The sequence below is a fragment of the Cololabis saira genome, chromosome 6 (genome assembly GCF_033807715.1).
Source record: "Cololabis saira isolate AMF1-May2022 chromosome 6, fColSai1.1, whole genome shotgun sequence".
NCBI lineage: Eukaryota > Metazoa > Chordata > Actinopteri > Beloniformes > Belonidae > Cololabis > Cololabis saira.
The window spans coordinates 2,703,610-2,726,639 of NC_084592.1; the positions used below are offsets into that span (position 1 = coordinate 2,703,610).

General features: G+C 42.3%; 2 protein-coding genes across 6 annotated transcripts in view; one reads left to right on the top strand and one right to left on the bottom strand.

The window, feature by feature from the left end:
• lrrfip1a (leucine rich repeat (in FLII) interacting protein 1a) overlaps positions 1-9,899 on the top strand; it is a 77,349-nt gene extending 67,450 nt beyond the window's left edge. For 2 of the 3 annotated variants that reach the window (XR_009782776.1, XR_009782777.1), the window contains one exon: positions 54-105. Coding sequence is in view for 1 of the 3 variants with exons in the window: in XM_061723036.1 (XP_061579020.1) it covers positions 54-103; positions 1,885-2,005; positions 2,090-2,169; positions 2,250-2,354; positions 6,424-6,531 (464 nt within the window). In the remaining 2 variants the exon portion in view is untranslated. Of the gene's footprint in view, positions 1-53; positions 106-1,884; positions 2,006-2,089; positions 2,170-2,249; positions 2,355-6,423 lie in introns of those variants that run through there. The other variant, XM_061723036.1, reaches the window with a different exon arrangement.
• A 2,502-nt stretch (positions 9,900-12,401) lies between these two features.
• The window catches only part of mlphb (melanophilin b), a 60,977-nt gene continuing 50,348 nt past the window's right edge, over positions 12,402-23,030 (bottom strand). For 2 of the 3 annotated variants that reach the window (XM_061723038.1, XM_061723037.1), the window contains exons 11-14: positions 18,773-19,033; positions 15,844-15,993; positions 15,675-15,743; positions 12,402-14,998 (exon numbers count right to left, since the gene is read on the bottom strand). In XM_061723038.1, the coding sequence (XP_061579022.1) occupies positions 14,924-14,998; positions 15,675-15,743; positions 15,844-15,993; positions 18,773-19,033 (555 nt within the window). In that variant the 3' untranslated portion in view covers positions 12,402-14,923. The remainder of the gene's footprint in view (positions 14,999-15,674; positions 15,744-15,843; positions 15,994-18,772; positions 19,034-23,030) is intronic. The other variant, XM_061723039.1, reaches the window with a different exon arrangement.

Genomic DNA, 23,030 nt, shown 5'->3' on the forward strand with positions numbered 1-23,030 from the left:
TATACTGCCATGTGACTTGTCAGATGTTTGATGATGTGTGCTTGAAATTTCAGAGATTCGCTTGCGGAAACTGGTGGATGAACGTGAAAAAATGATAGAACAGGTGAGTCTTCAATTCAATTTATTTATATAGTGTCTATTACAACAGAAGTTGTTCTAGGATCTTTCCAGAGACCCAGAACATAAACCCTGAGCAATTATTACATAAACATAATATAAACAATGGCAGGTAAAAACTCCCCTAGTGGGAGAAAAACCTCAAACTAAACAAACACTAACTAGAGGTTTACTAACACTAACTAGAGGTTTACTAACACTAACTAGAGGTTTACTAACACTAACTAGAGGTTTACTAACACTAACTAGAGGTTTACTAACACTAACTAGAGGTTTACTAAACACTAACTAGAGGTTTACTAACACTAACTAGAGGTTTACTAACACTAACTAGAGGTTTACTAACACTAACTAGATGTTTACTAACACTAACTAGAGGTTTACTAACACTAACTAGAGGTTTACTAACAATAACTAGAGGTTTACTAAACACTAACTAGAGGTTTACTAACACTAACTAGAGGTTTACTAACAATAACTAGAGGTTTACTAACACTAACTAGAGGTTTATTAACAATAACTAGAGGTTTACTAACAATAACTAGAGGTTTACTAACACTAACTAGAGGTTTACTAACACTAACTAGAGGTTTACTAAACACTAACTAGAGGTTTACTAACACTAACTAGAGGTTTACTAACACTAACTAGAGGTTTACTAACACTAACTAGAGGTTTACTAACAATAACTAGAGGTTTACTAACAATAACTAGAGGTTTACTAAACACTAACTAGAGGTTTACTAACACTAACTAGAGGTTTACTAACAATAACTAGAGGTTTACTAACACTAACTAGAGGTTTACTAACACTAACCAGAGGTTTACTAACACTAACTAGAGGTTTACTAACACTAACTAGAGGTTTACTAAACACTAACCAGAGGTTTACTAACACTAACTAGTGGTTTACTAAACACTAACTAGAGGTTTACTAACACTAAATAGAGGTTTACTAACAATAACTAGAGGTTTACTAAACACTAACTAGAGGTTTACTAACACTAACTAGAGGTTTACTAACACTAACTAGAGGTTTACTAACACTAACTAGAGGTTTACTAAACACTAACTAGAGGTTTACTAACACTAACTAGAGGTTTACTAAACACTAACTAGAGGTTTACTAAACACTAACTAGAGGTTTACTAACACTAACTAGAGGTTTACTAACACTAACTAGAGGATTACTAACACTAACTAGAGGTTTACTAAACACTAACTAGAGGTTTACTAAACACTAACTAGAGGTTTACTAACACTAACTAGAGGTTTACTAACACTAACTAGAGGTTTACTAACACTAACTAGAGGTTTACTAAACACTAACTAGAGGTTTACTAAACACTAACTAGAGGTTTACTAACACTAACTAGAGGTTTACTAACACTAACTAGAGGTTTACTAACACTAACTAGAGGTTTACTAACACTAACTAGAGGTTTACTAACAATAACTAGAGGTTTACTAACAATAACTAGAGGTTTACTAACAATAACTAGAGGTTTACTAACACTAACTAGAGGTTTACTAAACACTAACTAGAGGTTTACTAACACTAACTAGAGTTTTTTACCTGCCATTGTTTATGTAATAATTGCTCGGGGGTTTATGTTCATGTTCTGCAAAGATCCTAGAGACAACTTCTGTTGTAATAGACGCTATAGAAATATTGTTGAATTGAATTGAACTTGTCATGAAGGTCATTCCAACTCTGTTGGTGACACAGGCTGACTTCTAACTGTTAGATCATCCGTCTTTTTCCAGGTAAAGAACCTGAAGGCTCAGCTGGAAGAGAAGGGAAAGAGAAATGCGAGTGACTGCGGTTCTATACCAGATGGGGAAATTCTTGAAAACGGCAACGGTTCCAACATCGTGGATTTACAGAGTGCGTGTGCATCTGCTTAAATAACCTACACTAACAGGCTCACAACTGTCAAATACAAAGACTTATCATTTTTCTGGGTTCCAGGAGACTCCACGCGGCAAATCAATGACCTGAAGTTCAAACTGGTGAAGGCAGAACAGGAAGTGACAGCTTTAGAGCAAAATGTGAGGGCAGTCCGAGCTCATCCTCATGGGTTTAAAGTAACGTCAGTGTTTCTGTAAAAGTGTGTTTGTGTGACGTCCAGGTGACCCGGCTGGAGGGGCAGGTGCACCGCTACAAGTCCTGTGCTGAGAACGCAGAGACGGTGGAGGATGAGCTGAAGGCAGAGAAACGCAAACTGCAAAGAGAGGTACGATGGTGTCCAGACCAGATATCAGTACCACTCAAGGTGACAAAACTTGCTTATAATTTTTGAAAATATCCACGTCTGTAGATTATATTTTGGTATGATAACCCTTCCTGAGTGGCAGCTGTATCATAGTTATCAGCTCATGAAGTTACCAGCCCCTTCAGAAAATTACATTTTAGATGCTTGTTTATAAAACTAAGCTGGTTCCTCATCTCATTGTGGTGTCCTTTATGTCGTGTATTTGCAGATAAAGACCAGTTTGTGTCATTAACCTAGTGGCTGTTATAGTTTCATAGGAGCCCAATGATGCTTTTTTAGTTTAAGGCTAATAATGACCTGTAACAATGATATAGTAGGGGTATAGGAGTATTCCAGCTTTTGTATTTTGTGTCTCTGTTGTTCGTAGATGACATAGAGCTAAAAGATAGTATATCATTTAGGCGAAAATTGTGTAAAAATGTGTATTGTTTATAGTTTAAAGAGCTGCAGTGACCTCAATGTTGGTCAGAAAGATTCACATCTTAGCTTGAATGAATCCTTAAAAGGTCCCCTTTAAAATGATACCAAAGACAATATAGTGAAATATTGACAGATTTCCTGTACATGAGTCTAAACCAGGATATAAGGCAGCATCTAAAATGTAATTTTCTGAACTTCATGAGCTGATAACTATGATACAGCTGCCACTCAGGAAGGTTATCATACCAGAATATCATCTACAGACATGGATCTTTTCAAAAATCATAAGTAAGTTTGGTCACCTTGAGTGGTGCTGACAAGTGAAATTTTGGGCTCTGGCCCCTGGACTATTCCCTCTGAAGCTACAGTTGGGAGGACGTAAAGGTTGTGGCTGAAAGTACCCTGAGTGTCGGAGTCTGTTCACTTCAATGAGGTGAAGCTAAGCATTACCAAACTGAATTGTGTGTTCTTTGTGTTGTGGAAGGCGGGATGTTTCCATCAAAAGTTGGGAATTTTCAACCTTTGACACTTCACCATCTGTCAGCAATTCAAGCCAATGAAACCATTGACTACGTTTACATGCAGTCAATAACTCTTTTTTTCACCGGAATATTAGCAATAACCTGGTTGCGCACGGCCATGTAAACACCAATAACCCCTTTGAATAACCCGAATTTGCTCATATTCGGGTTTTTTAAAAACCCAAAAATGACCCCTGGGTTACTCCTTTTCTAACCGAATATTTGTTCATGTAAACGCCAAACGGAATATCCCCATCAAACGGAACATTAATTTTCTGCACATGTTCTTTTTGTTAAGGTCCTCAAAAATTAATAACTTAGGAAAGACACAAGAGACTGTTGGAATGATCTTTAAGGCCCTTCTGCAGAAGCTTGGGGACAAAATGGCCCTCATCCGAGAACTCGTCAGCTCTTCTCCCAACATGCTGCTTCTGCAAGACGCTTTTTATTGAGAAAACGGTGACAGGAATGACCATATAAGGATAGTCAGCAGTTAAATAGACAGACAATGAACAGACGTTGGGGTTACAAGGACACACATGTGACTTTTCAGTTAAAGAGGAACTAATCTGGAATGTCAGAGCAACAGACATCTTTAAAAAACACAAAGGTCAAGGGGTCGAATGGCTTCCTGACTAAAAAACAGGAACTTAATGGTGATCTTGAAACAGATGGTCCAGGCTAACCCTTAGCTAACCTTAAAGACAATGGGCCATTGACAAACCGGGAAGTCACCAGGCCAGTCAACCCCCTGAGTATATCAAACGCATGTGACGGTTCATAAGGACAGAAACTAGTTCAGAAGTTTGATTAATCTCACAGTTCCTTCCTCTTGTTCTTATGAAACTTCACAGAATGATACAGGTAATGAAAACACAGAACAGTACAAGGACAGTAATAGTCGGAATCATAATTTCAGTCATTATGTCAGCATGACTTTTCACTGAGTAGTGAAAAAGTCTCTTCCATCTCTCGGACTCCTCTCCAGGTTGTTGTAGCCAGTCAGTTTGGGCTAGTCATCTTCAGGCCGTGGCTGGTGAGTAGGCGTCAGATGAGTTCTTCAGCGGACAAGGGTTTTAAGACCGTCCGGCTTCCAGCCTACTCAAGGCCTGCAACTGGTGAACGCAGTAGATCGTTCAGCAGCCTTTACTGCTGTCGGTGTCCTGATCTGGACAGCAAAAGAGCCGTGCTGACGGAGCGATGATCTTTCACCACTCGACTCAGGATCTGGCTACCTGGTTTCAGCAGTTCCTGCTTAGGAGAGGGAGAGGAAAAAACAGCAGCCCACAAGAACTTTGAACATTTTTCCAGCAAACAATTTGCTCATCCCAATCGAGAGTGGGTCTCTTCGGCTTAGCTTTAGCTGAGCTGAGCTGAGCCTTAGCTTTAACAGTGCCATTAGTTCCTTCCACTAGGCCTGCTCCTACAAAAAAAATTTTAAAGTAGGTATTTGAATACTTATATTTTGTGTACTATACCATTCCTCCCTCCTGTTTGAGACATGGGACTTCCCATGGCTCAATTTAGCCACCAGGGGGAACAGGTTTTCTTGGAAGTACTGGTTTGCTTTGCAGCATTATTTTGCATGCCAACTAGAAGTTGAGCTGGATGTCAACAGAGGATAGAGGGGGGTCAGGGCTGCCAGAGTCCTGACTCCTCCCCAGATAAGTGGTTGTCCCACTACTTGACCGTTGCCTCATGGCAGGTCGGCAGGTCTGACCTATGATCCTCTAGAGATAGGGGGTCTCTATGTCCCTCAGATCCCCCAGATCCCCCCTCCCATCACCAGTTAATAACATAACGGTCCAGTGACAAACCGGTTAATCACATAACAGTCCTGGCCGTTCATGCTCGGTTGCCTCCCACACAAAACTGTCCGTGCAGCAACTGTCCTGCAACGTAAAACAGTAGTCCTCAGTGAACTTATATACTGTATATAAACACAAATTTATTGTCACAAAACGTCGGACCGAAGGGAGCATTCCATCAAATAATGCCTTATCAACTTGCTGTTAAGCTCTATTGTCCTCAAATCAAAAAGAAATGCCAGAAAATTGTCAGAAAATCGTCTCCAGATTAATCATATAGTCTTCAGGAGATTCTTAATCTCTTGTTTGCATGCCGAAATGCAAGTGCATGCTCTTCTATGAAGACACAGCAATTTGATTATTTAATTTTAACTCCAAATCTACCAAGCCAATTGCAAACTGGCCTGTATCCCGAAATGGATCTGCAAGACCATTCGCAGCCTTCACCATTTCACCCATTTATTTATTTATTTATTTATTTATTTTTAGCCTTCTTTTTCCATCTTCTTGTTTACTCCTCTTCCTCATTCAAAGTAATCAGAATGTACTTATAAAAGTCTTAAGAAAAACTGTGGGATAAATACCGATGTGTAATCTCACATTTTTCACAAGGAATCTTAGTCTTTTGAGTCCAGGAAGTTCTTATAAACACGGAAAACACAAGACCAGGAGGAGACTAATCACTTCATAAATGTATTGAAGGATATGAACATTTTGTCATTTGTAGACAGTAGAAAGTACGGGGATAACCAGATTTTAAAAAAGGTGAGCGAAAAAGTTGCGCAAAGCAGGATTTGTAGGAACGCCAGACCAGATCAAGCTCCGCTGGAAGACAAAGGCGAACTACAGGGACGAGAAACAAAACGGTAACAGCGGGTCCGATTATCCGCCGTGCTGCTGTTATTGTTGTTGTTTTGAATTTGGATACAGGAAGAAGAAGCGGAAATAACGGTAATTGTGTCATGACGTTCTCCGTGCGTCGCTGGTTTGATCCAGATATCCCAAATGATTAATTACCATGTATACAGGGATAACCCTGTTTGCTCACGCATGGAAACAGATTATTCCCAATGTTTCAGTAACCGGAATATTGACCTTAACCCCAATTTTGACTGCATGTAAACGTAGTCAGTAATGGAGAGTTTCAGAGAGCACGGCTCAATGATGCTCTTCCAGAAGTGTGATTGATTGTTCCTGGTATGATGAAGGCATGAGTGTCAGCGCTGTGCTGCTGCGTGACCCCAACACTGACACTGTCTTTCTCCCCGTCTCATCCAACAGCTGCGAACTGCTCTGGATAAGGTCGAAGAGCTGGAGTCAAACAACAGCCACCTGTCCAAACGGCTGGAGAAGATAAAGTCCAGCCGGGGCATGGCTCCCACTCCGTAACCACGGCCCGGTCGGCTCCTCTTCAGCTCATTCAGAACCATCCAGGGTTTTGCTTCGGCGAAGAAGACGTCCCAACAACTTCAGAGCCAGTTTGGACAGAGCAGAGAACTGCAACCAGCAATGGGCCTTTTTCCTGTCTGCACTCTCTCAGACGACTGTCATTTTTGTAGTGTCATGAACTCCAGTAGGAGAGGACAGACGTGCTGGACGGAGCAGCTGCGTGCGCTACAGTGTCATTCTCATCCAAAGCCAAACTGTTTTGAAACATTTGAGTTTTACAACGTCCTCCTCAGCCCCCACCAAAGTGTTTGGATCCTTCACCAGTGAATGTGGAACAGACGTGACCCCCCCCCCCTGCCCTGTCTGCTCCTGCACACGCCAGACCAGCTGGATTCTGCTGCGCTGTTTACACTTTCACGTGATTGTTAAGGAAACATGAAGAACTATAGTCTTTGTGCAATAAAAAGTCAAACTGTTCTCTCTGCTTCACCTGTGCCTTACAAACTTTACTTAACAGGAGTCTTCATCCAATATCGTGCCATTATTTATTTTACAAAAATGAAGGGGAAAAAACGAAACAGTTTGACTTTTAGCTGTGTTGTGATTGTTGCACAGGTTGGGCCGACCTGCAGAAACCTCCAGAAACCTTCCTACAACCTTTCCTTCCTCTCAATAGTCAGACTTAAGTTTTCTCAGTGCTCCGTCACAGATCCTCCCTGTCTGTCCTGGAATCCCAGGGATGTCCAGTAACACGATGACAGAGCTCTGAGATCCATGCTGAGCAGCAGTTAGTTCAACGACGATGTCCTGTATGGTTTTAACAGCCTCTCTCACTTTTGTGGGAGAATTTTGTTCCTTTTTTGCTTCAGTTCATTGCTGTTTTTGGACATTCACTGCACACTTCTCTTAAAGTCCCACAGCAGCATTTCAGTCAGGTTGATATCATTACTATATTTAGACCATTTAAAAAAAGGGTAGGAGTCAAGGTTTTGAGCCGTTCTCTGCCTTTTTGCTGCTGTTTATGGGATTATTGTGTGGTTGCACGGCCGGAGCTGTCAGACGGATGCATTCACATCTGCCTCTATACTCTGGTTTACTGGGAGATTCATGGTCCACTCAATGACTGCAAGGGCCAACATCGTCACCTCAGCCATGCTGGGCGTGATCCGTGTTAGGACCAGGGAAAACAGGAAGTAACATATTACCCAGATCTTAAAGGTTTGACAGTTTATTGTCCAGTTTTTGTATTTTATTTTGACAAGAACAATAGTAAAAAGCAAAAAATAATCCATAGTCTTACAAACCAAAACACTGAGTAAAAGAGCTGTGACCAGAACTCTTAAACAACAGAACACAACTAGATCAATCTAAGGCCTAGTGGCTTCAAACCAGAGGCAGTAAAAGACCAACCAAAACAAAAGAAACAAGCTAAACTCAGGTCACATGGAATCAGAGTTACGCAGCTATTTACAAAGTTACACAGCAAGTGAAAACCTGTCCAAAAAACCCCCAGTAACGGGGCCGGCTGCTCCAACAGACACCGCTGCGTCATCTGAGGGGCCGCTCTGGTTTAAAGATAGACTCTTCAGAGATTGGTGGAGCCCTTAGGGGAGGATCCAAGCAGGAAGTGACCCGGGAGGAGGTCTGGCCAGCTCCCACCGAGCAGCCTGCAGGCAGGAAGCTGCAACTACACCTGCAAGTCAACAGAATGGGGGAAAAAAAGACAAGGTCCCTGGCTGTATCGATCTGTTTCTGCTGAAATGTTCCGTTTGTTTTTCTCCAAACACTGTTGGCATTAAGGCCGAATGAATGCACTTTGGTCCCATCTGTGAATAGAGGGTTTGCATTGACGTCACTTCCCCACTGGACCCCCCCTTACTGCACTGAGTGGCAAAACATCAGCAAAAACAGCTGCAACTAGTGGAGAAGACGGAATAACAGCTGATTATCAGCTTAAATTAGCGTCAGTTGGACTTGACAGTGACCCGTACAGTTACCCCAAGAACCAGTGGTCCATGGACATTAATATTTGGTACAGTTACCAAGAACCAGTGGTCCATGGACATTAATATTTGGTACAGTTACCAAGTACCAGTGGTCCATGGACATTAATATTTGGTACAGTTACCCCAAGAACCAGTGGTCCATGGACATTAATATTTGGTACAGTTACCAAGAACCAGTGGTCCATGGACATTAATATTTGGTACAGTTACCAAGAACCAGTGGTCCATGGACATTAATATTTGGTGCAGTTACCAAGAACCAGTGGTCCATGGACATTAATATTTGGTACAGTTACCCCAAGAACCAGTGGTCCATGGACATTAATATTTGGTACAGTTACCAAGAACCAGTGGTCCATGGACATTAATATTTGGTACAGTTACCAAGAACCAGTGGTCCATGGACATTAATATTTGGTACAGTTACCAAGAACCAGTGGTCCATGGACATTAATATTTGGACACCAATCCAGTTTCCTGATATTTATATGTACTTAATTTCTACGCCGGGGAAATACACGAAGCAAAGCTTGAAGGCTACAAAAGTCTTGACGCTTGGTCCGACTTCAAGGCAGGATTTGTTGTAGAAATTAAAGTGACGAGGACACTGAACTTTATGATTTGACCGTTTAACGTTAGCTACCCAAAAATCCAACATTACCTGATACAAAATGGGAACCTCAAATCCACGTTTCGGTGCCTGGAATCCAGTTTTTTCTGTGAATTGCAGCGATCCATTTGTCTCACTTAAGCTTATTTTTCATCAGTCTGTAAAACGATAACTCAGATTTCTTGTTAAATCTATGAGTACAGTCGATCTCACAACAGCTCTTTCCCATTTTAGATGTTTTCCTGTTGTTCAAACTGAAAGTTTACACTGACACTCAGTCTTTCTGACACTCAGTCTTTCTGACACTCAGTGGTTTAACCCGCTGTGAAGTTGTATCTGTGACGTCATGTGCATTCCCTCTATAGAATGGTGTTCCAGAATTCTTGTGGTTTCTTCTAACAAACTTTAAAATGTATCAGAAGTTCTGGGAATTAGGTTTCTCTCAACCTTTGCCTCAGGTTTGCTCAGGATGGAGGATGTAAAGATTCAATCCAGTCTGTTGGGTTCCCCAGCTCGCTGAGCTTGTTTTTAATGAATTAGCAGTGTATACATTTTGAATTTGAACTCTATTGGTGTAAATTGGATTATTTGAATTGCATATAATTGCATGGAATTGGAATATATTTGAACTTAATTGGATTGTCTTTTACCTGTAATGGACGTGTCTTCTGTGTAAAGTGCCTTGAGATACCTTTTGTTGTGAATTTACACTATATAAATAAAGATGAACTGAACTGTTCAAGGTACAGTTATGCATTTGAAATGGGTCTAACATGCAGACCCTTCGCTTCCATTCACCTGAGAACCAGCAGCAGGGCCCAAGAGTTTCAGATAAAGACAGTTACCCCTGAAACCTCATGTTTACAGATACAGGACTGTCTGAGAAAATTTGAATATTGTGATAAAGTTCTTTATTTTCTGTAATGCAATTTAAAAAAAACTAAAATGTCATACATTCTGGATTCACTACAAATCAACTGAAATATTGCAAGCCTTTTATTATTTTAATATTGCTGATTATGGCTTACAGTTTAAGATTAAGATTCCCAGAATATTCAAATTTTTTGAGATATTTGAGTTTTCTACAGCCAGCTGACCTTTAAGGAGCATGTTTCCTCGGTTTCCCGGTCTTGCCAATTCGCTCTTTACAACATCAGGAAAATTTAGATTAGACTAGATTAGATTCAACTTTATTGTCATGAAAACCATCACATGCTGCAAGAAGAGTAGCAGCACTGTGGGATGTCATGAGAGCAAGCCAGCTTCACCTGTTCTACAATAGGTTTGATTGCCCTGCTCCAGGTGCTAACGGCTGCTCATCACCTTCTCCTGCACCTCCCCCACCTGGCACCTGCTACATCTACCTGCACACTGCTACCCTTTTTCTGCTCTCTAACTCTTCCGCTTGCTGTCCGTGGTGCAGAAAACGGATGTGTAAAGGCCCATTGGCTGAATTGATCAACACGTTAAGTGCAGTGTTTATAGATAGCAGGATGTGAGTGAGACTGCAATGGAAAAAGTTCATATTTTCTTGACCACACAGATAAGCTACATAGCAGACATCTGTGATTTGCTGGGCATGTTGATTGATACTGTAGTTAAGTTCTGTGACTCGTAACCTTGCCGTACATTAGCTTTGACTGAATTGACGCCTCTGTTGAGGTCCTTCAATGTCTGCGGCAAACTCCTGCGGATGTTTTACCAGTCTGTTGTTGCCAGGGTCCTTTTCCACGCTGTGGTGTGTTAGCATCAGGGAGGTAGCATTAAGAAGAGGGTGCAGGGTGACTGGACAGACTGGTGAGGAGAGCGGGAGCTGTTGTCGGCACTGAAATGGACTGTCTGACAAGAGTGTCTCAGAGAAGGAACCAGAACAGGCTGCTGACCATCCTGGAGGGTGAACACTAGGGGTGAAACGATACACGATATTGAGGTCACGATAACGATACGATACGATATTATAGCTGTATTTTTTAACAACCTTGAATGAGGAACATATGACTGGAAAAAATTGTATTTTATTTGAAAGACACAAAATACAAAACAATACTGTACGTTTGCCCTATTGTTACAGTTTGTAATGCTTTATAACTGTTTAAGTTTTAAAGAGAAAGCCAGGCCAACCATTTTCCACAAACTGAACTAAAAGTAAATGTCAGGTTTGCATTATGATCTTCAGTTTATACAAGTACAAATATTTAGCCACAAACTGAATAGTTTCTCTCATGTATGATTTGACTTTTTTCTTTTCCAGAAATTTAACAACTAAAATTAAATAAATAAATAAAAGTAAATAAATACATACAATTTTACATCATAAAAAAGATTGATTCATGCTCACCTTATAAGTGTAAGAGGAGATTTATTTTTGTTAAGTTTATTTTGGTAATTCAGGGTTGATTATTTTATAAATCTATTCTTTATATTCTGATATAAATCAGGGACTATAATGACACTAGTCAGTTTATCTGTAGTGATTAGTCTTGTTTAGATTGGGCGGAGTGATACGCCACAGTACGGCACTAGGTGCTGTGTTGATGTTCTAAAATCCTACACTGTTGAGGGACATTAAAGTACACTGGAACTCAGCAGAAGTTTCCCCGTGTTTATCCTACTCACCACCCCAAAAAGGTTTAATTTAATAAGGTAAGGCTTAACTCTACACCAGCCTTACATCAGTAAAAGTTCAGAGCTCAAAACCCTGCAAGAGTCCCGTGATCGGGACCAAAACGGGACTAGTTTCTTCTGAGCGGAGGAAGATTTTGGTCCGCGGGTCGAGGCGCGGTCGTTACTAGTCAACACAATAGATTAATATTAATAACCCAGTATCGCAATACACTTTGTCACCTCCACGACACGTATTGTGACGTTTTTGTATCGCGAAATTTCGTGGCACGATATATTGTTACACCCCTAGTGAACACCATCCACTGCACAGCGCTCTCAATAAACGGAGAAGCATATTCAGGGACAGACTCCTGTGACTGTCATGCTCAGAAAACAGAATGAGGAACTCTTTTGTTCCCAGGGCCATTCAGCTCTACAACGCCTCACTGAAGGGGAGGAGGGAGCTGGACGTCTCCGCAACTGAACCAAACCAGTGGTTTAGAAAAATATGCCTTAAAACATTATTTTAAGAGGATGCCCCAATGATTTGCAAATCCTTGTCAACATATATCCAGTTCGATACAATACAAAGACAAAGATAATTTCTGTTCAAACTTAACTTTATTGTGTTTTACAAATATTGACTCATTTTGAATTTGACGCCTGCAACACGTTCCAAAAAAAAGCTTGAACAATATTTACTATGTTACATCACCTTTCCTTTTAACAATACTCTGTAGGTTTTAAGGAACTGAGGACACTAATTGATGAAACTTTTTGGGTGGAATTCTTTCCCCTTCTTGCTTAATGTTCAACTTCAGTTGTCAAAACAGTCCAGGATCTTTTTTATCATCTTTTGTTTTTCATAATGTGGCATACATTGGTCATAGGAGACAGGTGTGGACTGCAGGCAGACCAGTATAGCACCCTTTTAATATGAAGCCACGCTGTTGTAACACATTCAGAATATGCTTGGCATGTTTGCAGTTAACCTGTCCACCTGTGGAATGTTCCACAATGATACGACCCTGGGAGTTATTTCAGGCAGGTCATCTCTGCAGTGCGTGCAGCTGCTTATTCGCCCGTCTGAATGGTTCGTTCCAATTACTCAATTTGTTCCTTGACTTATTTAAGGAGCATGAAGTATGCATTCTTAGATACCTTGGGTTGTCTCAACCTAGTTTCCTGTCAATCCCACCTCCACCCCGGCTTCCACATGTGGGTTCAAAAGGGGGGGTAGTCCTATACCCCTGTATTTATGTGTAAGCCTGATAAAACTTTGCTTGAATGGAGCCTAAACACCAAAGCCAAATATGTGTTACAATAAAGTGTTTTGAAATTACTGCAAGAGTTGTCTGACTGAAATGTTTTTTTCTGAGCATTCCTGAACCTGTTTTCTCGCCCGAGTCCAAGCTTTTTTTTTGCAATGTAAAGAAAAAACAACTGACACTCATCCTCACATTTAGGTTTGATAGGTAACTCTGAGTCAACTTTTAGTCAACATAAAACAAGGAATGCTCTTTTAGACATTAAAAAATGAATTGTTTTTAAATTCTAATGTTGCCTATGTCTATATGCTTTTAGTTTGTATTTCCCATGTTTTTCTAGGTCTGACTGTGGACATAACCTGAGAGCGAAGACCCACAGTGGAACTTTGCTGCCTCTCTCCTTTAGATCTTTGTTCAATATACAATAACATTTCTTGGTATAAATAATCAATAGCATAGCAGAAAACAAGAAGAAAGCAAGTCCTACAAAAGACACAAAATAGTTAAGAAAAACGACATGGCAGGCTATTACAATGCAACTGCAGCCACGAGTGTCCAGAGTCACAAGATGTCAAGTGATCATGCAAATGGCCAAAGTAAAAATACAAAAACTGAAACCTGACCATAACTGTGAGAGTTAATACATCAACAAGGGAAAGACAAAAAAACAACCTGTAAGAGATGATTATTGATCTCTCAAATGAATCAAAGCTGACGAAAACATTTTGTCTGTAGTATTGAGCCATATGATCCAACAATCTTCTCATAACCTCAGGCAGTGGGTTGTGTACATGTTCTGTTAGATCTCAGACTGCTTTTAAAACAATTCACAACATTCTGCTACAAAGACTTGGATGTATGATTAGAATATGAAGAGACGGTTGAAGTTATATTTATCTGATAAATTCCAGTTTGTAATGAACAAACTGGCAATGCCTCCTCCTTCACTCTTAGGCCCTGTTTCCACGCAGCAAAAACGCTGGTGTTTTCATGCGTTTTGGCCGTTCGTTTACACGAAAACGAAGCTCAAAGTCACCAAAAACATTTATTTCTGAAAACTCTGGCCAAAGTGGAGATTTGCAAAAACTCCGTCTTCACGTTTGCTTGTAAACGGAGGGAAACGGACATTTATTCTTCAGAACGTCACGTTATGAGACAGAAACGTCACCAGCGTCATGAGTGACACCTGTGGTTACAATTTGTTTGGCCACTGTCAATATTTTCTTGTATTTTACCTGTTTTATATTCTAAAGTCACACTTAAAAGTAACTCCACTTCTCTGTCACTCCAAACGAAAGACTCTGGTTCATCTTGGAAGTAACTGGAAGTTACTCGTGTCATTTGTTGATGTTTTTTTCCAGGATTCTGATTGGCTAGCATGACTTTATCTTCTCGTTACACTGCCCCCTGTAGGTTTGGCTGCTTATAGCACCTTAACAGATATTTATGCAAGTTCCTGGAAATGATGGTATTTTTCAAAATGTAGAGGGGGAAATATGCGTTTTTGTAAATACCCGGATATGTGGAAACGTGGCCTTAGACACTGTCTTTAGTCTCTGTCTGGACAGACAGTGTGAAAAGTTGGTAATGATGTCTGAAATATTTTGCTGCAGCTCTAAGTTTCTTGGTGAAGCAAACATTTCTTGGATTAACTGAAGGTATTGTATTTATTCCACATATAAATCGAAGCTGAGGAAAACCAATTGTTTAGTAATAGTGGTTGTAGCAGTAAGTCAAAATTGCCCGTAGTGATTCTTCATGAAGAAAATCTGAGTTTGGGCTCCCGAAGAGGAAAATAAAGTACAGAGTACAATAGAACACTGTTCACTCTTTCACAAGTGGATCATGATGTTGTCTGGGTCTTAACAAGGTTAAGATGTTTAGGGAAACCCTGGGGCCCATGTTTAGGGAAAGTAGTGCCAGCTGTTACTCGTGGGAAAGTTGTGGGAGAGTCTTCTTGTTTGGATCGGGATGGCTGACTGTTCAACGCCAAAGCAGGTAACAAAGAGAGGGAGAGAAAATCAGATGTCAGAATATAGGCAAAATACAGCAGCAATCAGTTTCTTGTCTTTCCCCTTTTTACTAACATTTATGAGAGGCAGACCAGCTCAGAGAATAGAAATAACCTTATTGATGAATTTGGATTAGAGAAGTGGGAGACAGATAAATGAGTGACTTGTCCAGTATCCTCTCAATCAATCAGACGAATTACATCTACAGGTAGAATCTTGCTGGCTCCCTAATATACAACACCTGTCTGGTGTATTTCAGATATACTACGGAAGAGTATTAGGGCCATGCAAGAAAAAAAAATATTTGAGAGGGGAAGATTTTTTTTTTTATTGTGCACTTCGAGAAAAAAGTTGAAATGTCGAGATTAATGTTGAAATACAATTTCGAGAAAAAAGTCGAAATGTCAAGATTAATGTTGAAATAGAATTTCAAGAATAAAGTCAAAATTTCGTGAATAAAGTCGAAATTTCGACAATAAAGTCGAAATACATTTCGACTTTTTTCTCAAAATTGTACTTCAACATTATTCTCGACATCAAAATCTTCCTATTATTTTTATTTTTGTCCTGCCTGGCCCTAATACTCTCCTGTAATATACTGTACAGTATAATGCTGGAAAGCTCAGAAATGAAATGCTATTACCTTTTTCCTTTTATCCACAGAATTACCAGCAGCGTTCAGGGCAGCAATCCTGTTTTCGATGTAAGTCACCTGAGAATAAGGACGAAGACAAAGAGGAACTTTTTTTTTTAATTTTTAAACATAATTTTATTTTACAGCTGAGCATTTCAGAGCGTCCTGATTTCCTGACCTCACTCTGAGCACTCTGTACACTGGCAGCTGCCTGAGCCACTTTGTCTTCCAGCTCCACCAGTAAAGCCGTTGAGCCTTTGAAACCGGCCATCAACGTCTGCTGCAGGGGGAGATCCTTCCTCTCCAAACTTTCTGATGAATTATAGATCTGTAAAATCAATGCCATGGTACTATAAGTAAAAAACATTTATTTTGTCTTGCATATGAATTATATACCACACTGTTGTCCATAAAGTTGGAATAAACCATTGTTAGGATCTTTTTATGAAATAATTTAAAATGAAAAAATAATTCATTTCAAATGAAATTAAAACTGATATTTTAACATTAAAAGGAAATCTTAGTAAAGTCCTTTGTATCTACACTGTCAGTAAAGGTCACTAGAGCTGCCAAAAAGAATGAGAAAATACACTTAAAAAAGAGGAATAAAGATTTTGTTTCTGAAAACTACTCCAAAATTACTCCAACTTGATGGACATCAGTGTAGTGCTAAATGAAAATATCTGTTAATGTGTATAAAACAGACAGGCTCAACACATTTAAGTTTGCTCAACGCAATATAGAATTAGAAATACCTTACACTCACCAGCCACTTTATTAGGTATACCTAATAAAATGGTAAATGCATGTGCTATCCCTAAAACTTCAGCAAATGGTACCCTCACATTCAAATTTAAAATCAGTTAAGAGAAGATGAGATGCTACACAATGGTAAACATCACGTTGTTTTAACTTTTTTGAGATGTGGTGCTGGCATTGGATTTAAAATGAGCTAATATTCTGGTTGTGTCCATGAAACGTTGGCCAAATCTTCTCTGCCAATGGTTAACAGCTTATTTTGCTGTTGCTATTGATTCTTAACCTCATCAAAACTAATCGTGAAAAAGATCAAATCAAGGACCGTTACGTCTCCCGGATTTGCTTCACTGGGGCCCCTCCCTGGATCCAGGCCTGGGGTTGGGGCCCCTCCCTGGATCCAGGCCTGGGGTTGGGGCCCCTCCCTGGATCCAGGCCTGGGGTTGGGGCCCCTCCCTGGACCCAGGCCTGGGGTTGGGGCTCGAAGGCGAGCGCCTGGTGGCCGGGTCTTTGCTCAATATGAAACGGCGACGTGGGCCCACCTTCCCGTAGGCCCACCACCCGCAGGAAGGACTGTGAGAGGCTGGTGCAATGTGCAACGACCCAATCCGTTGAATTAGACGGGAAGGGATTAGATGGTGTTGCGATGGCTTCCAGTGCAACTGTGAGAAATCTTGGTGTTATTTTCGATCAGGATTTGTCGTTTAAACCATATGTCAATCAGGTTTGTAAAATAGCCTTTTTCCATCTCCGTAATATTGCAAAGATTAGGAAAATCCTCTCACAGAGTGATGCAGAAAAACTAGTTCATGCGTTTGTATCTTCTAGACTAGATTACTGTAATGTGTTGTTAGCAGGATGTCCAAGTAATTTGCTGAATAGGCTCCAGCTGATCCAAAATGCAGCAGCACGAGTACTGACAGGAATTAGCAGGAGAGACCACGTCTCTCCAGTGTTAGCGTCGCTCCATTGGTTACCCGTAAAATTCAGAATCCAATTTAAAATTGTATTACTTGCGTATAAAGCCCAAAACGGCTTAGCTCCGCATTATTTGCAAGACCTGATAGTGCCTTATGTTCCTGTCAGAGCTCTCCGTTCTCAGAGTGCAGGTTTACTTGTAGTTCCTAGAGTATCTAAATGTAGATTTGGAGGGCGGGCGTTCTGCTATCAGGCGCCACTACTATGGAACCAACTTCCAATCTGGGTTAAGGGGGCTGACACCACCTCCACCTTTAAAACTAAACTTAAAACATTTCTGTTTAGTAAAGCCTATAGTTAGTGTTTAGTAAACCTCTAGCTGGTGTTGGTAAATCTCTAGGTAGTGTAAACTTTAGTGTGTCAGAGTCGCTCCGGTGGTTTCTTGTGCTGGCCCCCCCCTTCTCCTCCCTTTTCTCTCTTTTGTCCATGTTGCAGCATCCTTTGCTGGACACCGGAACCTGCAGGTGGCCATGGGTGGCTTGTAGCTGCATTACGGAGCACAAGTCTTTTCCTGACCCTGCACCCCAACCTGGGACTTGCTGATTGGGCCGGAGCTTCGGGAGCTGTGTGCTGGCCTGCGGTCCCCACCCCCGGTCATCCCGTTGCTGCTTCCACCTGCCTGCTGTGCTGTTGCCGTCCCTGACCCACCAGTCTGGCCCTCGGCAGGAGGGTCCCCCCTGATGAGCCTGGTCCTGCTCAAGGTTTCTTCCCTCCTAAAGGGGAGTTTTTCCTTGCCACTGTTTGGCTTAAGGTTTTTCTCCCACTAGGGGAGTTTTTACCTGCCATTGTTTATGTAATAACTGCTCGGGGGTCATGTTCTGGGTATGGGTCTCTGTAAAGCGTCTAGAGACAACTCTGTTGTATTAGACGCTATATAAATAAAATTGAATTGAATTGAATTGAATCCCCGGACTAAAACCCTCACAGTGGGGACATGGAATGTCACCTCGGTGGGGGGGAAGGAGCCGGAGTTTGCGCGTGAGGTTGAGAGATACCGGCTAGAGATGGTCGGGCTCACCTCCACACATAGCTTGGGCTCTGGAACCAGCTCCTTGAAAGGGGCTGGACCCTCCACTACTCTGGAGTTGCCCAGGGTGAGAGGCGGCGGGCTGGTGTGGGCTTGGTTATAGCTCCCCAGCTCAGTCGCCATGTGTATTTTTTATTTTTTTTTTACATTGCATTGTTTTTTCTGTCGAGCTGGGGTGCTGAGAGCACATTACTGAGAAATAAATAAATAAATAAAACCTTTTTGATTTTATGTGTGTGTGTGTGTGTGTGTGTGTGTGTGTGTGTGTGTGTGTTAAGCATTGTGTTTTATGCAGTAAATAAGAGATTAATTGAAGTATGTGAGACTCATTTAGCTGAGGCAGTACCTCTCCAACTCTGGAGCTGACATTGCTGTCTCTGGATGTGGGCCTGGTAGGTATTCTGAAGGGTCCAGGGTCCTCCTGGGGGCCCCTCCATTCTGGGATGTCTTGGCAAGACTGTGGCCTGTGGTCTGCATCGTCATCAGAAGTGAGGCTATGGTCACTGATGTTGTCTGTCATCCTGTGAAGCTGTTCTCTGAGCTGCAGCTCTTCCATGTCCACTTCCTCCCACTGTGGAGGAGAATATGTAGTGTGTAGAGTTGGAGCCTGGTTGTCATATAGGGAACAGAACACAGATAATACGTCTATATACCATCTACAAAATCACTGGTACGTTTTGGTTGATTAGTGGCATAATTCTCAATCTGATGAAAATTAACACACAGGACGCAGATATTCCCCACAGATTTCTTCCACAGTTCAAACACAGACATTTCTGACCAAAATTAACACCAATAACTAAATTAGTGTAGCAAACCTAGGGTCTGGAACCTTCACATGACATTCATTTTTATAATTTTAATCTAAATTCAGATCAAAATCCAGGTATTCAGAATTCTGTGTTTTTCAGTACCATCCTGTGACTTTCACAAGATTGTGGCCATCTGGACACAAGCCTGTGGATGTGAGTATGTAGGTGCGTGAGCAGGTGTCTATGTCTGTGTAACTGTGTGTGTGCAAAGTGAAAACAAAGCTTTACCTGAACTGCAACTACAGTAGAGGAGGGAGGGCACAACCCCGCCACCCGAGAGACCAGAAGCCGACAAGGAAGAAACCTGAACCCAGGCCACCAGAAGCCACACAGAGGACCAGAAGAGGGCAAGAGGAAACCCCCCGCCAGCAAGCCCTGCCCCCTCCCTGCAGGCGAGAGAGGGAAGCCCCGGGCGGAGCCCCCATGACCGAGGGAGGAGGCAGCCAGGAAACCTACGGCGATAGACCAGGACCCAGCCGAGCACCAGCAGCGCGGCATGGGCCGATCACACCCTCCAGGCCCACAACCCCCACCCGGCGAGAGGCCAGCCTGCCCTGAGAGTAGGGGCCACCCCGACCATCGACGCCAGCGGGCCGGCACCCGCCCCAATGAAAGCGGGAACCCCACAGCCAAAGGTGCGCCCAGCTGCAAGGGCAGCGAGGGAGAGACGGGTACGGAGTGCGAGAACCCCCCAACAAGGAGCCACCCAGACAAGCCCATCAGCAAAAAGCCCCAAACCTGTCAGGGTTTGACATTTCCCCCAGTTTGTGTTTTCTGTTCTGCCCCGCCTGTTTTCCATCTGCCCTGATTGTCTGCACCTGTGTCTCGTTACCCCCTGTGTATATCTGGTCTTGTCTTTCCCTGCTCCCTGTCGGTCCGTACTGTTTCCTTCCTCCATGTGTCCTGTCAGGATTTCGGTTTTTGCTCTAGTGTTTTTGATAATCCTGCTCTGTAGCGTTTTTGGTTCTTGCCCTTTTGTTAAATAAAACCCTGTTTATGGAACTCCTGCCTCCCACTCTCCTGGGTCTAGGTCCTCACACAACCACATCCTGACAGAACGGACCGACCAGCATGGACCCAGCGGGAGAAAGTTTTGCCTTCTGACAATATGTCTATAGGGAGGCAGAACTCTCGATTCCTGGTTGGCAGGACCCTGAGGAGGAGGAATCTCCCTTCTGGGGAACACGCCTGGCTCGGGGTGGGCCCAGGAGCATTCAGACGGGAGAAGACGACGGTGTCAGCGCCAGCCCCAGCTAGCCTCTGTTCCGGCGGTGGTCCTGGGCGCTTCGTTCCCTGTGGCGGCGGTGGTCCTGGACGCATCAGCCCCTGCTCCGGTGATGGTCCCGGACCCCCCGCAGCCAGTGCCAAGGACCCGGGTTCCCCCGCAGCCAGCACCTCATGTCCTGCCTGCCCCCAAGTCCAAGTTCCCCGCCAAGTCCAAGTTCCCCGCCGAGTCCAAGTTCCCCCCCGAGTCCCAGTTCCCTGCCGAGTCCAAGCCCCCCGCCGAGTCCAAGCCCCCCGCCGAGTCCAAGCCCCCCGCCGAGTCCATGCCCCGCGCCGAGTCCAAGCCCCACGTCGAGTCCAAGCCCCACACCACAGCCTAAGCCTAGGCTTCGAGGACGACCCCCCGAGCTGTCTCGCTGGTCTGCCCGGTCCCAAGCACGGCCCCCGGAACTTTGGCCATGTGTTGGCCTGGACACCCATCCATCCATCCATCCATCCATCCATCCATCCATCCATCCATCCATCCATCCATCCATCCATCCATCCATCTTCTATACCCGCTTTATCCTTTGCAGGGTCATGGGGGTCTGCTGGAGCCTATCCCAGCTAATTACAGGCGTAGGGGCGGGGGTACATCCTGGACAGATCGCCAGTCCATCGCACGACACCCATTCACACAGACACTAACATACACTCACTAACAATGACATGGACAATCATTCTGTCACCACTCCCATCTCCCCCTGGAGGCCCGGCACAGCCCGGCGCAGACCCCCCCCCCCCAGGCAGCACGGCGAGCCCATACCCTGGGCCTGGCCATCAGTCCCTTCCCTGGTCCCACCGCCCCAGGCCGAAGGCAGGAAACATGGGTGGAGGATTTATATTATTTTAAACCATTTTCTTTCATTCAGTGTAGCTAATTTTGGCATGTCCCCTACGCTGCTCTTCTAACTCTGGTAAATGCAAAAATTGATGAAAGGACAAAACGTTAAAATAATTTTTAGATTTCCTTATTGTTCCTCACATATTCTTTAATAAAATTAGTAAATTTGATGATTTATATTCCATTTTTGTAATAGTTTTATACATTTTGTCAGTGTCCCTGAAACGGCTGTCCACCATGTCATTATGGGATAATTGACCGTTTAACAGATCAACTAATTAGTCAAGCTTAACGTGTGGACACTGTCATGGTGAAATATTTATTAATATCTAAAAAAGAATTAGACAACCAATATACGTTTTATAAACAGTATACAGTCACTTCCAATACTGAATAACCTTGCTAGCTGAAGACCCACCATGTGCTCATTAAAAGCTAAAAGTAACAATAAACATCCACACTGTCTCAGTCCACCCCGTCATCAACCGTTCCATGATCGTGAAAGGGTGGACACATCAATTATTTCTCAACATTGTGGTAAATTTACAGATATTATAACAGTTTTACACATTTTTAACATATGGCAGCAGGTGCTTTACTGTTCTGTAACAGACGTTTGCAATATTGACTTTACTGACTCAAACACCTCAAAATCTGAGGTTTCTATGAGAATGCAAAATGTAACACAAAGTATGTATCTTGTTGTCAACAGGTGGGGCTAATGGTTTTCACACTTATTACACTGCAAATGTGTTCAGAGCAGGACTGCAAACATATGCCCCAAATTTGGGGAAGATTAAACAATGTATGCCTGGGTTATAGTCATTGACACTATCTGGACCTAAAAATGCTTTGTCCATCTTGCTTCTCTGCTGATTCTAAACAGCAAGTCCTTGTATCATAGATAAAAAAAAAATAAAAAAAAACACTAATTGAAAAATAATGAAAAGAATTGTGAATTATAGTGAGATATACAGCTATATTTGGTGACACTGACTAAAACATAACATAACTATGTGTTTAGTTTCCATTTTTGAAAAAAATAAATCATTACCAATGATCATATTTCTGCCATACTTTGTCCAATTAACTTCAAACTCACGATAAACATTGTCCACCCTGAGCTGAATAAATCCTGTAAGTTTCAATCAGATCAGTCAAACGGTACGTGTACAGGGACATTTTAAAATCTTGGACACTAAATATATTTTTTATGATGTTATATATCAGTCAGTGTCACCAAAAATTTTAGAAATGTTGCTCTATATATTAGAATGAGTCATATTTCTTTCATAATTTTTCCATGTATTTTTCAATTTAACCGTTATACAAGGATTTGCTGTATTCAATCAGCAGAAAAGCAGGGGCGGACATAGCTGTGTCAATGGCCGTTATGCGGCATTATATATTGTTTAATCTGGCCCAAATTTAGTGCATATGTTTGCAGTCCAACTCTTAACACACCAGCAGTGTTATAAGTGGGAAAACCTTTATCGCCACCTGTTGGCAGCAAGAAACATGCTTTGTATTACATTTAGCTTTGTCCAGGGGTTAATTTGTGCCGGATCCTGCCGGAACAAGATCCGGCACCTCTCGATTTTGGCCTCCCTGTGTTCCGGGACTTATTTGGGAAGATCCGGCACCTCTCGTATATATATAAAACAATAATAATATAAAAAGTGCAC